Here is a 17,760-nt window from a genome sequence, read left to right on the forward strand (position 1 = left end):
AATTTTTTTTTGAGACAGAGTCTAACTCTGTCCCCCCAGGCTGGAGTGCAATGGCGTGATCTTGGCTCACTGCAAGCTCCGCCTCCCGGGTTCATGCCATTCTCCTGCTTCAGTCTCCTGCTGTAGCTGGGACTACAGGCGTCTGCCACCATGCCTGGCTAATTTTTTGTATTTTTAGTAGAGACGGGGTTTCGCTGCGTTAGCCAGGATTGTGTCGATCTCCTGACTTTGTGATCTGCCCACCTCGGCCTCCCAAAGTGCTGGGATTACAGGCCTGAGCCACTGTGCCCAGCCAGTATTTAAATATTTGAAGGACTCATGGTTAAACTTGATTTCCATCCAACGTGAAATTCTAGAATGGATTACTAAAAGGATCTTAACCAAATAGACTTGGAAACATAATCAGGGCATGTGCACGGTCCTGTCTTGGAGTAAAGAAAACTATTTGTACAGAAGAGTAGAGACCTAATTTAGCATTTTCCAGCAATTTGACGTTGCTCTAGAAGTTTATTCAGATTATGAAATTATTTAAAAATACACCTCAGAGGAGCAGGGAATGTTTCTCCTGAAGACAAGAAGACTCAGGTTGAATAAAGTGTTCTTCAAATGCTTAAGAGACTGTCATACAGATTTGTTTTCTGTGGCCCCAAGAGGCACAACAAGATTCAAAAATGTTACATGGAAGTAGATTTTACATAAAAGCTGACTTTTGGAGATAAGGTACCTTCTCATACGATGCAAATAGTTGCTTCATTTTCCTAAGTTGTGTAATTATTTCTATTTTTTATATTTTCTTTATGGTAGCTAACAAGCTAGCCTTCCCCCTACTTCCCTTCCTTTCTTTCTCCACCTCTCTTTCACTTTTCCTCTCCCTCACTCCTTTATTTCCTTCCCTTTTTAAATGGAAATTTTCACATACAAATCTAAGAGAATAGTGTAATGAAACCTCTGTATGTTTATCCATCATCCAGCTTCAGCAGCCTTCAGTGTACAGGCAGTCTTTTTTCATATCTGCCTATTACCGCCTTGCTGACATCGCCACCTATGTTAATTTAAAGCAAATCTAAGCACCATACCATTTCATATATATAAATATTTTAGTATGTATCTGTAAATTAAGAGTGTTTAAAAGGAAATATAGCCATAATACTATTTCAGATTTAAAGGGAAAAAAAAGCAATTCCTTAATATTGCCAGTATCCTGTCAATGTTGTGATTTCTTCAATTATTTTCTGTCTTTTTACAGTTGGTTTAAATCAGGATCCAAACAAGGTTTACATAGTTTTAATGTTAATTATTTTCCTTAAATATATACACATACTATGTACCCATAAAATTAAAAATTAAAAAAAATTTGTTTTAAGTTTAATCATAACAGTTCCTCTTTTTTTTTCTATTTATTTGTTGAAGAAATAGTCACTTCTTTCACTTTATGGATTTTGCCTGTTGTGCTTCTGTGTGTTGTATTTCCTATTTTAGATCCAGATACATGATCAGATTCAGGTTTATTCTGATTTTGGCAAGAATAGTCATTCATAATGCTGTGTATTTCCTTATGTATCACATAGGCACTGTCTGGTTGCTCTCTTTTTGTGATGTTGAGATTGAACAAGGTTTAGGTATCCAATATGTTTCTTGAGAAAGGATGCTTGAGAGGTAAAATTTTTTAGACTGTCTGAAAATGCCTTTCTTACTATCCTCATACTTGATAGTTTAGCTAGGTATAGAGTTCCAGTTTAAAAAACCACTCTCAGACCTTTAGAGTTACTAAACTTCTGGTGTTACCAAACTTATTTATGACTTGGCCTGTCTCTGTACCACTTGTCCCTATTCTCCTTCCCCAAAGCTTTATAATTTTGGCATTATAAAATTTCAGTCTCATTTTCAATACTTTGGTTGGCTTTTCATATTTAAGATTTTCTTCAGATGTCTGGGGATCCTTGGGTTCTGTTTTTAGTCTATAGCAATGCCATAAAAAGCTAAATTCGAAAGTCTGGATGCATGTTTTGTTGGTTCATTTCACTATACAGCATGGATTAGTTTTCTATTGCAGCATAACAATTTACTATAAATATAGTGGTGTGAAACAACATCCATTTATTATCTCTTAAATTTCTGTGAGCCAGACATCTGGGGACAGTGTGGCTGGATTCTCTTGCTTATGGTCTCGAGGCTGAAATCAGCTATCCTATGTTCCTTATCTGTAGGCTGTGGGTGAACATTTACTTCCAAATTTATTGTTATTGGTAGCAGAATTTAGTTCCTTGCAATTGTAGAACCAAGATCCTGATTTTTTTATGGGCTGTCATCTCCATAAGGTTGCCCACATTCTTTGACATGTGGCACCCTCCATCTTTAAGTCAGCAGTGGCAAGTAGAATCCTTCTTGTGCTTTTAATCTCTGACTTCCTTATCTCCAACCAGCCAAAGAAATCTCTGCCTTTCACAAGCTCATTTGATCGGGTCAGGCCCACCAGGATAACCTCGCCGTCTTTAGGTCAACAATGCTATATAATGTAACTTAATTTTGGGAGTAAAATCTGTCAAATTCACAGTGCCTAGGTTGTAGGATGTGTACATCAGGGATGGGTAACCTTGGAATCATTTTATTAGACACACACCTGCCAGTGTTTGTCTTCTGAATAATTAACCCAGCTACCATAATTCTGGGAGCTGACAGTGGGAATGGGGCTGAGGATTTCACTACTTATCATGTAAACTTTCACTTAATGCGTTTATGTAGTACTTCATGTCATCCTCCTGTATACCTGATGTCTCCTAGTCCGGGACCTTTCTAGTTTGGTTTCTTTAGAGAATAATCACCTGGCTGTTTAGTTTGGCAATGAAAACTTGTGTCTGATTACTCCTCACAAATGTTCAGCTGGTCTCCCTTTTTTCTAACCAAAGCCTCACCCCTGTATCTGGTACATCTCATACCTGACTCCTGTTGGGCTAATGGTCTGTTTCTCTTTTGATAGTGGTGTTTCAGTTATTCTGTTCTATAAGTTAGTTACATCTCTGGTTTACTTTGTCTTTATACATTTTAGCTTATATATTTAGCTTATATACAGATTTTTCCTAGTTTTATCATAGATGGAATTTCTCTTGCATTTTAGTCCTCTGAGTAAGTTCTGAGAGGAAAATAATTATGCATTCAATTATCTTAAAATTAGATAATATTTAATAAGTTTAATAGTGTTAGTAATATTAATAATTTTATTATAAAATAATAATATAAATAATATTTTAATGTGCCCTCTATCTGAATTTCTTTGGTTTTGTTGTTCAATTGATTAAATGAGAGAATTTGGATATAATAATCTGGTCATTTTGTTCTTTTTTTTTTTTTTTCTCCTTTGGAGAGAGTCTCATTTTGTCGCCCAGGCTGGAGTGCAGTGGCACAATCTTGGCTCACTGCAACCTTCACCTCCTGGGTTCAAGCGATTCTCCTGCCTCAGCCTCCCAAGTAGCTGGGACTATAAGGCGCATGCCACCACGTCCAGCTAATTTTGTGTATTTTTTTTTTTTTTTTTGAGACGGAGTCTCGCTCTGTCACCCAGGCACCCAGGCTGGAGTGCAGTGGCGCGATCTCGGCTCACTGCAAGCTCCGCCTCCCGGGTTCACGCCATTCTCCTGCCTCAGCCTCTCCGAGTAGCTGGGACTACAGGCGCCCGCCACCACGCCCGGCTAATTTTTTTTTTGTATTTTTAGTAGAGACGGGGTTTCACCATGTTGCCCAGGCTTATCTTCCCAACTCCTGAGCTCAGGAAATCCACCCGCCAAGTAGTAGGATTACAGGCGTAAGCCACCGCACCCAGCCCTTTTCTGTTTTTTGATCTTCACTTTAACATTCAATAGCTGGATAAGACCAGAAAAAAAAGAATTACCATAATTCAGGGTAGCTAGAATTAATAAATTTTTGCTTACTGTTAATTAATTCGAAAGGTTACCATCTGTGTCTTTGGTTTCTTCCTAGTTACGTTTCTTAAAATAGTTATCTTTACTTATGAAGATACAAGAAGTTCATAAAGATTTAAAGTAAGATTATTTGTTTCTTTTTAAAACAGTGGTTAGTTTTTACTGAGCCAGATCTGTCCTCTTGCCTAGTTCCTGTTGCTATCACTGACAAATATTTGTTATATAGTGATCTCAGATGGCTGAAAAATTGGAGCTAATTTTTTTCATGTGGAAATTCTTCTGTGATCTTGATCTCAATAGTGCCTTCATATATTTAACCAAAAGATGATCTATTAAATATTGTAGTAGATTCAGAATATAGTATGATTTTTAATATTAGTGACATAAATTATATAGTAGGTATCAGTCTTATCAGACCAAGACAGTTTTTATTCTTTGTACATCTTAATTGTAGCAGATATGAAATTTGACTACTCTGAACGTTTTTTTATGGCTATAATCATAAAGGCTTCTTGGCAGATTTATTTTTGGTTTTGTGAGATATAACATTTGATATGTTAGTTTTTTTTATTAAAGAAAAGCATAAAAGTATATCTAAAAGTACTAATCTAAAAATCATTCAGGACAGCAACAGAAAAAAATATTTTAAAGGCAGAGATGGTTAATAACCACCTGTATGAAACCTAATTGTTGCTTTTGCAGATATCGCTATAAAGCATGCTTACCCCTAACCTTTTTATTCTAACTCAGTGCTTAATCTAGGCTGCCTACTTTATTATAAAGTGCACTATAAAAGTATATACTTTCAAAACTTTAAACATGAAACTTACATGATATTATTGAACACCTTTCACTGTTACATATTTATCTGTGCAGATATGTTTATTACCAAGTGAGTGGTCCTTTTTGTTTCTTAGTTAACTAGTTTGTTGTAAAACCTATAATAGCCTTTCTTTAATGTGCATTGGAATCATATGGGGATCTTTTTTAAAATGCAGGTTTTGGATCAGTACATCGTAGGGCCTGAGATTCTGCATTTCTGACAAGCTCCCAAGCGATAGCAGTGCTTCTATTCAGTGGACCACATGTTGGATAGCAGGGTTCTGTAATATCCATCATAACATTAGAGGTAAAGGTTTTTAATCCTAGCTGTTTATCAGAATTGCCTTAAAGCCTTTGAAATATGTAGATGCCAGGCCCTGCTTTCTACTTACTGAATTGGATCCCCAGATTTAGAAAAGCTCAGCATCTATATATTTGAAAAGCACTACAGGGGGCTGGATCACACGTGTAAACCTAGCCCTTTGGGAGGCCGAGGCATGTGGATCATTTAAACCAGGAGTTCAAGACCAGCTTGGGCAACATAGTGAGACCCTGTCTGTACTAAAAAAAAAAAAAAAAAAAAAAAAACAGCCAGGCATGGTGACGTGCGCCTGTGGTCCCAGGTGCTTAAGAGGCCAAAGTGGGGGATCACTTGAGCCCGGGAGGTCGAGGCTGCAGTGAACCATGATCATGCCACTGTACTTCAGCTTGGGCAACCGGGTGAGACCCTATCTTAAAAAAAAAAAAAAAAAAAACAAAAAAGCACCACAAGTGATGCTGATGGGCAGCTTGGATTAAGCACCACTGAATTAAAATAATAAAGGTTAGGGGTAAGAATGCTGCATGCTTTATAGGGATATCTGAAAGAGCAACAGTTAGGTTTCATGTAGATGGTTACTAACCATCTCCGCTTTTGAATTTTTTTTTTTAATTTTGCAGTTCTGAATGGTTTTCAGATTAGTACTTTCAGATGATTTTAAGTATATGTGATAAGTTGTAGACATAATTCATTTATAGCTTATCTTTTATATATAGTCTGGAATGCCTTTTTAGGCCATATTTTGTCCACAGGTGATAGCCCAGTAAACATTCTTAAGCAAAAATAGACATTGGCCTGATGCAGTGGTTTACACCTGTAATTGGGAGCACTTTGGGAGGCTTAAGTGGGAGGATCACTTGAGACTAGGAGATCTAAACTACCCTACACAACATAATGAGACCCTACCTCTACAAGAAAGTTTAAAAATTAGCTGGGTGTCCTGCTGCGGTGGCTTATACCTATAATCCCAGTTCTTTGGCATGCTGAGGCAGGAGGATTCCTTATGCCCAGGACAATGTAGTGGGACCCTGATTCCTCCAAAAAGTAAAATAATTAGCCAAGCATGGTAGTGCACACCTGTAGTCCCAGCTACTTGGGAGCCTGAGGCAGGAAGATTTTGAACCCAGGACGCTGAGGCTGCAGTATACTGCAATCGTGCCATGCACCTAGCCTGGGTAACAGAGCGAGACCCTGTCTAAAAAAAAAAAAAAAGAAAAAAATCAGCCTAGTGTGGTGGTGTGAGCCTATAATTCCAGCTACTGGGAGGCTGAGTTGGGCGGATCACTTGAGCCCAAGAGTTCAAGACTGCAGTGAGCTATGATCATGCCACTGTACTCCAGCTTGGGTGACAGAATAAGACCCTGTCTCGAAAAAATATATATGTAAATTAAAAAAAATAAAATGTAGACATTTCCCAAATCATAGAGATGGTGCTAGCTTCTGGCACTACTGGCGTCAATGAGTCAAAAATAATTTTATCAGGACTCTGTCCCTTTCTCTTTCTGTATCTCTGTTCTCCTCTATGTTGACTTTATTTTAGGCAGTCTTTTTCTGTATGTGGTGACAAAAGTGGCTAAATAGCTTATGACTCACATCTTACCAATTTAGCAACCTTTGAATATATGTTCTTTCAAAGATATGACAGAGTCTAATTGTCCCATCATAGGCCAAAGACCTGTCTCTGGCACCAGAGGGTCACAGGATCAAGTACCTACGAACCACACGGAATGAATAAGATTATTAGAAAACTGGAGAAGAGTGATTTCTCAAAAGATGCTGGGCAGCCAATATATACGTCTACTCTACCATTTGGAGGTTATTTGTTAACATACACAGTATAGCTTTAAGTAACTTGAATTTTGCTTTGTTTCTCCTTTTGGGTGTGTCCATATTGGTGTGAAAATAATATGATAGGAATAGGAAAATTGTCCACGGCTGATGGTAAAGCCTTTGCAGATCCTGAAGTACTCCGGAGGTTGACATCGTCTGTTAGTTGTGCGTTGGATGAAGCTGCTGCTGCACTTACCCGTATGAGAGCTGAAAGCACAGCAAATGCAGGGCAGTCGGACAAGTAAGTACATTTTTGCTGCAATCAGTATGAAATCATTTTCTTAAAAATAATAACAAATAGCTAACATTTACTGAGCATTTATTTTGTGCCTGGCTGGCACTATGCTAACCACTTAACATGTGATGTCTTATTTAGATTCACAAAAACTCTATAAGGTATAGATTTTGTTTTTACTCTCATTTTACAGATGAAAAGTTAAAGAGAGGTGAGTAACTTAATCAAGATCAGATAGATAATAAGTGGCAGAGCACCAGTGTCTTTCTGACTGTAAGGCTGATGGCCTAGTCAATATGTTATAAAAGACTTTTTGCTTATTTAGATTTTTTTTTTTAAATATATTGGTGACAAAGAAGTAAATGTTTTACAATTAGGCCATTTTACAGTTCATTTGCATAGTTCTGACCATTTTAAAGGGTAAGGCTTTTTATTTATTTATTTGCTTTCTGAAGTCTTAAAAGAAGTTATAGATCTAGTTCCTATAACTTGAATGTGAGTCCAGGGACTTTATTTTTTTATATCCTATAATTCTTTGTATATAGGTAGCACTTTATAGTTAGTAAGGGCTCAGTAAATGTTTTGTGACATGGCATTTTAAGCTGTTCTGATGATGTTATCCAATAAAAATCACACCATCTCATATATAAGCACAATTATGGATGTATATTGAAAAATGGAAGCCAGGCGTGGTGGCTCACACCTGTAATCTCAGCACTTTGGAGGCCGAGGCAGGCGGATCACCTGAGGTCAGGAGTTCAAGACCAGCCTGACCAACATGGAGAAACCCCGTCTCTACTAAGAATACAAAAATTAGCCGGGTGTGGTGGTGCATGCCTGCAATACCCGCTACTCGGGAGGCTGAGGCGGGAGAATCGCTTGAACCTGGGAGGCGGAGGTTGCAGTGAGCCGAGATTGCACCATTGCACTTTATCCTGGGCAACAAGAGCGAAACTCCATCTCAAAAAAAAAAAAAAAAAAGAGTGACAAGAAAAATGGATAGATACTTCAAGGAAGCAACTAGAAAAGAATCATTAGTAGGTGTTACCATTTTCAACCCTTGGTGGCTTCTTTTTGCCTCCTCTAATAAAATGAAGCCATTTTATTTATTTTAGCAATTGCCTTAAAACAATTGAGAACATCTGAATATTCTATTTGGGTTTAGAGAGTAAATTATAGCATTTAAGAATTCTTTGTTGTCTAATGGTGTTTTCATACAACATTTTTAAAAGCATAAAAGAGAGGTTACATAGTATTAACAAGGTCATGAATTTGCTGTTTCTCTTGGCTCTATATTAGTGTTCATTCATTTAGATTTTTGTGTTTGTATTAACTTTCTTTACCATTCTTCTCATAGGTTGACTCCCTTCTTTGGTTAACCTTGGTTTCTATTCCATAGTAAATGTTCAGTTTTACTAGCCTAAAATATCGTTGGTAATCTCCAAATATTTTTTAATGTGGTGCCTAGTAAGATTGGCAAAAGAAAAAATTAAAACACCTTGAAGGGTATAATAAAACCAGTTCAAGCAGGAAACAGAATACAAAAATAAAAAGTCACAGATGATTTTGCATTGAAAATACTGGAATTTAACAGCAAAAAAAATAGAACATATTTGTGAGAATTATATTTATTCAACAAAGTTTGAGAAAGATGGCAGACTTAAGTGCAGTGAGTACTATGTGCCACATTTTTATAGTAGTTAAGGACAGTGCCATGTGCCAGGCTTAATACGCCCTTCGCCCACAAGTTCTTAAGTTCAGCTGTTGCTAGAGTAGATCCTGTAAGGTTGTTTTAAAGCTGGTATACACACATGGAAATTGAATGAAAAATTCAAATGATAATGTAGATTAGGGTATATACATAAAGAAGTGAAAGAGAGAGACTACTTTGAAAGAGAGAAAAGGTATGCTCTTATACAGGAAATGTCTTATGGGAAGGATTTGTCCTAAACATGCTTAAAAATGATAGAGAGCATTGAGTCTAGGGACTGTCAGTGTCCTGTGAAATGGGAAATCAGAAGAGATGTTTAAAAGACAAATTTATTTAGTACTGGTCGAGACTTTCACTTCTGGTAAGGGGACAATACAATTAACATGTAAATAAAATACATAGTATGGCACATAATATAATAACTATGGGAAAAATTGAAAGGGAAGTGCTAAAGCAGTGTTTGGGTTGGAGGTCATCTTAGTTCATTTTCTGTTGCATATAACAGGATTCCTGAAACTGGGCAAGAAAAAGAATTTATTTCTTACAATTACAGAGGCTGAGAAGTCCATGGTCAAGGGGCTGCATCTGGTGAGAGCCTTCTTGCTGGCAGGGACTCTCTGCAGTGTCCTGCGGCAGCACAGGCCATCACATGGCAAGTAGGCTAAGTGTGCTAGTTCAGGTTTCTCTTCCTTTTATAAAGCCTACCCAGTCTCACTCCATGATAACTAATAATTCATTTACCCATTAATCCATTAATTCATGAATGGATTAACCGATTCATGAAGACAAAGCCCCCTTGACTCAGTCACCTCTTAAAGGCCTTACCTGTCAGTATTGCCACATTTGGGGTTAAATTTCACGTGGGTTTTGGAGAGGACAAATATGCAAACCATAGCAGAGGTCATGTTACAGTTTTTAATAGCATGGTCAGGGAAGTCCTCACTTAAAATGATGGCTTTTTAGGAAAGACCTGAAATAGGGAAGGGAGTGAGCCATGTCTGAGAGAGGAGCTGTCTTGGCACAGGAACAGCAAATGCAAATATTTGGAGGTTGGAGCTTATTTAGCATATTTGATGAATAGCAAGAAGACCAGTGTGGCCAAAGTGGAAGGAATAATGGTGAGAGGGTAGGAGATAAAGCCAGAGAAGCAAAAGGAAAGAGGAATATGGTATCCTGCCACTAGGCATATCTTGTAAGGATTTCAGCTTTTACTGTGAGTGAGATTATAGGACAGTGGAGGGTTCTGAGTAGAGGAATGACATGTTCTGCTTTTCCTTCCTTCCTTCCCACCTTCCTTCCTTTTTTTTTTTTTTTTTTTTTTTTGATGGAGTCTCACTCTGTCACCCAGGGTGGAGGGCAGTGGTGCGATCCCGGCTCACTGCAACCTCCACCTCCTGGGTTCAAGTGATTCTCCTGCCTCAGCCTCCCGAGTAGCTGGGACTATAGGACACGCCACCATGCCCGGCTAATTTTTTTTGTATTTTTAGTAGAGACAGGGTTTCACCGTGTTAGCCAGGATGGTCTCGATCTCCTGACCTCATGATCCGCCCTCCTCGGCCTCCCAAAGTGCTGCGATTACAAGCGTGAGCCACCGTGCCTGGCCAACATGTTCTACTTTTCTTTAAAAAAGATCTCTGTGGTTTCCTTGTTGAAAAGAGCCTGAAGGAGAGCAAGTAGTGTGAAGGCAAGGAGACTGGTTAGGAGGCTTTGCCATATCTGAGACAAAGATGTTGGTCTTAAATCTGGGTGATGGTAATAACAGAGCTATAGAAAAGTGATTATCTGTAGGTGCCTTTAGTATCTGAAATGAAAGGGCCATATTTTAAGAGGATAATAAAATAATTGAGTTATATTTGAAATAAAAAGAATATTAATAGCCCTGGATTTAGTTTTAGGATTATTTTATACGAAAGTGAGAATCTTTAGAAATGTCTACATTTGGAATTGTTTTGGGAAGTTTGTGGGGCATATACTTTTCTCTCAGTTTAGTTTTTTGTTACTCCACTTTTTCCACTCTCATTTTGCTTGAGTTCAGCTTTTTCTTTGCCTGGATTTGAAACTTTCCCCCAAATTTGATTGTATATACTTCCAAAACCAAAACCAAAAAAGGCTCATCAGTTATTCATTTATTAATATTACATTCTCCCATCTTTTCTGTCTGATTTCCCTTTACTTGATGGAAGGACTCACATAGATCTTTATAATTAGTAGAAGTTTTGCCCATTTTATACTTTTAAATTAAATTTTATAAAAAAATTTCTACTGACCAAACAAAAGAAGTATAATTATGACCTGTTATTTGTATGTGATTTCTGTAAACTTTCATGTTTTAAAATTTTGTGTTCTTTCTCCACTTACCAGTAAATTAGACTTTATCCTTCAGTTGCATAACTGAAAACATTTTGGAATATTGATAATTTTAATTCAGTGCCATTAATATGTAGATTGTAAAAAACTCAATGAATTCAATCATTTTTGGCTTTTTGTTATGAATCGTATTGAAATAATCATCCTTGTTGAGCACTAACGTTAGCATTAGTCTGTTCTCACTCTGCTATAAAGAACTACCTGAGACTGGATAATTGAAGAAGAAAAGAGGTTTAATTGACTCACAGTTTCACAGGCTGTACAGGAAGCATAGTGAGGAGGTCTCAGAAAACTTACAATCATGGTGGAAGGCAAAGGGGAAGCAAGCATGTCTTACCATGGCACAGCAGGAGAGAGAGAGGGGAAGCAAGCATGTCTTACCATGGCGCAGCAGGAGAGAGAGAGAGAGCAAAGTGGGTAGTGCTACACACTTTTAAACAAACAGATCTCATGAGAACTCACTCATTATCATGAGAACAGCAAGGGGGAAATCCGCCCCCATGATCTAATCATCTCCCACCAGGTCCCTCCCCCAACACCGGTGATTACAATTCAACATGAGATTTGGGTGGGTGCACAGAGCCAAACCATATTAACTGTCAAGATTTGACATAAAAATCCAATACTCTGGCTGGGTGTGGTTGTTCACATCTGTAATCCTAGTGCTTGAGAGTCTGAAGCAGGAGGATTGCTTGAGGCCAGGAGTTTAAGGCTGCAGTGAGCTGATTGCATCACTGTACCCCCTCCTGGGTGACAGAGCAAGACTGTTTCTAAACAACAAAAAACAAAACAACCAAAAACGATATTTATGCGGTGCAGTTTTTTAATATTCTTATATTCTGGTATTGTGATATTCTTTCCGTAATAGCCGCAGTTTGGCAGAAGCCTGTTCAGAAGGAGATGTAAATGCTGTGCGAAAGTTACTCATTGAAGGGCGAAGTGTAAATGAACACACAGAGGAAGGGGAGAGCCTCCTTTGTTTAGCTTGTTCTGCTGGATACTATGAGCTTGCACAGGTTCGTATTATCAAAATAAAGCTTATTTGTTGTTTTTTTAAAAACTGGCTTGCTTACTAAGGAAATAATAAAATAAATCCTTCCAACCATTAGGATTATTTCAACAAATAGTTTTGTTAGATAAATTTTGTGTGCTTATAGCTCTTTTACTATGACTAGGTAGACGTTATATAAATACATGTGTTCAAAATTTTTTGATGATTATTTCCTAATATCTTTTTAAACTATTTTTCTCTCATAAGGTTTTGTTGGCAATGCATGCAAATGTGGAAGATAGGGGAATCAAAGGTGACATTACACCTTTAATGGCTGCTGCTAATGGAGGACATGTCAAAATTGTGAAGTTGCTGCTAGCTCATAAAGCAGATGTTAATGCACAGTCTTCAACAGGTCATGCATATTTCTTTTTCAGTTTTGCTACATAGTAACATCATTTCGTAATAATGGTTTTGCATGAAAGTGATGTTTAGTGCTAATTTTTCAGTTCTCTTATTTCTTAGAAGTGCTACATATTCTCATACATCTGTGTATGAGTTTTGAAGTATATAGAATATATTTTGAATGATATTCTTCCTGTTTTGTTTATGAGGGCAATTGGCCTTTTAAGGTTCTTTAAGATAAAAGTAAAACACTGACCCAGTTAGACGGACCACTCTCTTGGAAATTGAGAGGTGTGGGCCGTAGTGCTCAAACCCATGTTTCCAGTTTTTTAGGAGAGGAATGGGAAGATAGGGAGACCAAACGATCGTGGAACAAAAGGATAGTTCATTATTTCCTACTGTTACTAAATTGTGGCCCACAGAAAAAGTATTGTGAAAACATTGTGTCCTGAAAAAGAGCATAACTTTAGTCCAAAATATATATATATATATTTTTCAAATTTGGGCCTAGATAGATTTGTGTAAAAGTTCTAAAATTTCATGGGAATGTTTTGTGCATTTCCTTCATGCAGATTTTTCAAATTTATTAAATATTTTTTAAGGTCATGTTCTGATTTGAAGGGATTTTTAGAAATTCTTATTTTACCCAGAAGGTTGATTTTTCTTGTAACATGGGAAATTTTTATCAGCAGAAAAGAATGTTTTAGAAATTATTGAATTCAAATTCAAATTTAAAAATTTGAATTTGATCAGTTAACTAGTAGTATTTGAAGTTGTAATGAAAACATATATGATTAAAAGGTAGAGTATAAGGTATGTATATGATGAATAATTTTAGGTTAGAGACATTAAAATTTAAAAAAAAGCTTGTGAAGCATTTCTCTGATAAACATTAAAACAACTTTTTTCTCATCTTAAGGTAAAACTTAGCTCTGGGGCAGACTTGCCCAGTTCTTTTACAACTCCCCAGTCTAGATAAGTGTATATGATTTTCCACGTGTATTTGACTTTGGTTTTAAATGGAAAAGGAGAATAGGGAGTTGATTTCAGAAAGATAAAATGCAGCAGGAAAGGAATTTTATATATAGATATATATTTACATATATGTATATGTAATTTAATATTTATTATGGTTGTAGTCTTCCGTTTCCATTTTCTTAATGTAAATTAGCACTTTAATTTATTTTGGTATTTTATGTTAATGTCTTTTTATTTTTCCTAATTAAAATAGGCAATACAGCACTTACATATGCTTGTGCTGGAGGCTATGTAGATGTTGTAAAGGTGCTCTTGGAATCCGGTGCTAGTATTGAGGACCATAATGAAAATGGTCATACCCCTCTTATGGAAGCTGGAAGTGCTGGACATGTGGAAGTAGCCAGATTGCTGCTAGAAAATGGGGCTGGCATTAATACGCATTCCAATGAATTTAAAGAGAGTGCCCTTACTTTAGCTTGTTACAAAGGTACAGTATAAACCTTTCTTGAAACAAAGTTTTTAAACATGTGAAATTATAATTATTTTATGTAATCTTGTTTTTAAGTTAAAAAATAAAATAATAATAGTATATAGTATGTAATTAAAGGTTAAATGAGTGTTTACAGTGTTGCAGTTTGTTTACTATTTAAATTTTTAAAATATAGATTTAACATTATAAATACTGTCACTGAAAAATGAGTATTAATTGATCTAATTATCAGAAACAGTTCTTTTAATATGAACTGTATAATAGCTTTGCATGTTGGGAAGATTTTGCTTGGTATGAAGGGGTACATGGTATTTTAAATGCTGTCAGTGAACCTGAAAATATTGATAGTACAGAAAATGCCCTCCTTTGGCAGGCCAGACAATTGCCTGGAAAGATGTTTGGTCTGTAGATAATTAATGTTCTATATTCTAGATTGTTAAAACACAGCCACAGAGCTGAACATTGTTTAGACTCCACATGTATGACAGATAAATGGCTGTAAAGTAAGGTGTTTTACTTTTTAAGAAAGTAAATTAAGAAAACTTTTTATTAAGAAAGTTTTTTATTAAAGTCATACAATTTTGTGTTTGTTTAGCCACTCATTTCTGTTTTTTATGTCATCTATCTATATAGTTGTTCCATATTATTTACATCATAAATTCTTGACCCCTAGGCATCAAGAAAAAGCTTTTGCAAAGCCTAGTAAAAAATTTAAGGAGGCACTCATTCTCAGTGACTAACCTTTAACTTGCACAAGCTTACATGTGAGTGGCTCCTTAAATTTTGCACCCTGCACTTTGATTTCCTCACCCTAGTTCTGGCCCTGGTGTTGTTTTGTTCTATATAAGAGTAGCCAAGGTTGTTTGATGCCTTTTGGAATAATTTCATTTATAAACATGAAAATAATCCTTATATATTTGGATTAATTGACTAAAATTTAACTTAAATTTGAAAAATATGATTTATTTATAAAGTGCTTTTGATTATCTGATGTTAATAGATTTTCAGATAGGGAGCACAGCTGAGGTCCCTTAGTTCCCTTCCCCAATCCTGTTTATAATTAGGTAGAGGCTGATCTTCATTGGGAGGAAAGGAGGTAAGCCTTGGGGTGTGCTGATTGGGTGGCTCTCTCCCCTTCTCACAAATACTTTTGAACCCAGTACTGGCTTCATTTCACTACTGAGTCCCTGCTGGCCAGAGAGCTTTGAGATGGGGCTGCATGTAACTACTCTGCCCTCTCGCTTTTGCTTGTAGCCCCACCCTGCTATCCAAAATGGGCATCTGAGGTTGGGGCTTGCAGGCTTTAATTAGAAGCTGGATAGCGAACTGAGCTGGTAGAGAACATCTCTGCTACTTCCAGGTATCCATGGACCCCCTACCCTTCCTCTCTTTCTGGTGAGGTTTTGTAGGATATAGACTGACAAGGAGGAGTTAGGGAAGAGAGAGAAGTCAGGCTGAGACTGAGCACTAATGTGGATTTTTGGGGAGGAGAGAATGACAGAGAGGAAAAGGGATGGTAGGTAGTTGGCAAATATAAGACGTGGCAGATACTACACTTACTCACCGAAGTAAATTTTGTTTAACTGTTTACCTGTGACTCCACTATCTGTCCTTCTCCCACCTCCCAGTTGAATAAGAATTGATCATAGCTCATTCCAAATAAAGCTGGGAAAAATTAAATAATTTTTCTATTTTTTTTGCATAGAATCTGAAGTCTTTTTTAAATTATAATTTGTCTTCTTCTTTTTCACCACTTGTATCTTTATATGAACTGAAGCATATGGTTTATTTGAAACTGCATCAATGTGTGTACATGTTTATATTATAATTAAATATATAAATATAAATTAAATGGTGTGGTTTGAAGAATATTTTTATACATACAGTTCCCAGTTTATTAGCAGGTTTTTCCTAAAATGTTTCTGAGTTAGGTATTGGAACTTTAAATACATTTTCTCACAGAAATAACTTGACCGATCATTATCTCAGGCTACTAGTTCATGAAAACTGATTTATTCCGTAGCATACATAACATAACTATAACATGCCTGGGCTCTTAAAAGGTTGTAGAGGGAACATTTTGGGTGTTGGATTTTAATGGCGTCTTTGTTCACCTCTAGCAGGGACTCTAGTAGCAGCAGTTTATAGGGCAGTAGGGTAAGGGGTAGAACAGCAAGATCACTTGTATAATTTGTGTTCTACAATTGAGGGTGGCTTCTAGTTGACTTTATTATGCTTATAAATTTAATGCTGTAAGTTAAATATAACTTTTCAAAATATTATAATTTTAAAAAATATTTTGGAATAATAAAATATTTTCAAGTAATCTTGTACACTTTTGGTTTAGGACACTTAGAGATGGTGCGATTTCTTTTGGAAGCAGGCGCGGATCAAGAGCATAAAACAGATGAAATGCACACTGCTCTAATGGAGGCTTGCATGGTAAGATTGGTGAAATATGTGAAATATGTTTATATATTAACCAGGGAGAGACAGAGTAGTATACAATGAATGCCTTTCCAATGGGTGCTATGATTCTGTTTGTCAGAACCTTATGGAATCAGTTGTACGACATTAACTTCTATTAAAGTTACTTTCTGAAGCTTTACAATGCTACCTGCATTTTCTTAGTCTCACATAACTATACCAAAGTGACTCTTGTAAAGATTGGTTGAGGATACGAAAAAGGAAAATATGGCCAGGCATGGTGGCTTATGACTGTAATCTCAGCATTTTGGGAGACCAAGGTGGGAGGATTGGATTAACAAATTAAAATGGAGGCCAGCAGTTCAAGAGCAGCCTGGCCAACATACCAAGACCCCCTCTCTATTTAAAAAAATGTTAAAGAAAAAAGGAAATATGATTCAGAGTATGTACATTATTAATAAGCATAACATACCTCAAACCAATAAACTGACTAAACAGAAATTTAAAAGTAGAGCCTAATTTATGTTACATAATTTCTCCTCTCTCGAGGTCTTTTCTGAGCCCTAGATTGTCTTTTGAAGAGCTGCGTTTTAGAGTTTGTATTCGGGAATGGCTCATAACAGTACTCTTAAACCTTTGTATCTTAGTTTATGATTTGTGACACAGAAATGGGTCAAAATATTATAGAAAAATATATGAGGAGAACATGCCAGCGGTAGAAAGGGCCCCCAAAGAATCTGAAGTTTCTTGTGTCATCTTCCCTTCAGAGAATAATTATTGAAAGGATGTTAAATTTTATTTACTATTTTTTAAAATATGAGGTAGCCATTTAGGACTTGAGTTATCTGTTGTTTTCCTTATTGCCATCTTAGTGTTTGCTTTAGCAAATTTTTTTTTTTTTAGCAAATAAAAGTTTTTCTAAGCTTTTGAGTTCTTCATCTGTAAAATGAGGAAAACATCTTTCTCTGGAGTTGTGAAGATTAAATGAGATAATGGGCATAAAACACATTAATAGTATTAACAGTAACAGTTTTAAAAGTTACCCATGATTAGGAAATTTAATCATTCTTGCCACCCCCTACTGAGGAAATGGCCTGTGTGTAGATTAAGAAATTAAAATGGAATAATCTGTAGGTCTAGCCAACATGCACTGGAAGTAAATATAAGTGAAAGATATTAGTAGGGGCCAGACATTTGAAAGACTTGCTATAATACTGAGTTTTTAAACTAGGATTTAAAGGAAATGTGGGAGTTCACTGTCAAGGAAG

General features: G+C 36.5%; 1 protein-coding gene across 7 annotated transcripts in view; it reads left to right on the plus strand.

The window, feature by feature from the left end:
- The window catches only part of ANKRD17 (ankyrin repeat domain 17), a 181,859-nt gene that overhangs the window by 89,631 nt on the left and 74,468 nt on the right, over nucleotides 1-17,760 (plus strand). For 6 of the 7 annotated variants that reach the window (XM_032150326.2, XM_058433941.1, XM_032150336.2 and 3 more), the window contains exons 3-7: nucleotides 6,973-7,129; nucleotides 12,070-12,217; nucleotides 12,460-12,607; nucleotides 13,829-14,062; nucleotides 16,413-16,507. In XM_032150326.2, coding sequence (XP_032006217.1) covers nucleotides 6,973-7,129; nucleotides 12,070-12,217; nucleotides 12,460-12,607; nucleotides 13,829-14,062; nucleotides 16,413-16,507 — 782 coding nt within the window. Of the gene's footprint in view, nucleotides 1-4,953; nucleotides 5,047-6,972; nucleotides 7,130-12,069; nucleotides 12,218-12,459; nucleotides 12,608-13,828; nucleotides 14,063-16,412; nucleotides 16,508-17,760 lie in introns of those variants that run through there. The other variant, XM_032150385.2, reaches the window with a different exon arrangement.

Source organism: Hylobates moloch, unplaced genomic scaffold (genome assembly GCF_009828535.3).
Source record: "Hylobates moloch isolate HMO894 unplaced genomic scaffold, HMol_V3 SCAFFOLD_2, whole genome shotgun sequence".
NCBI classification, from domain to species: domain Eukaryota; kingdom Metazoa; phylum Chordata; class Mammalia; order Primates; family Hylobatidae; genus Hylobates; species Hylobates moloch.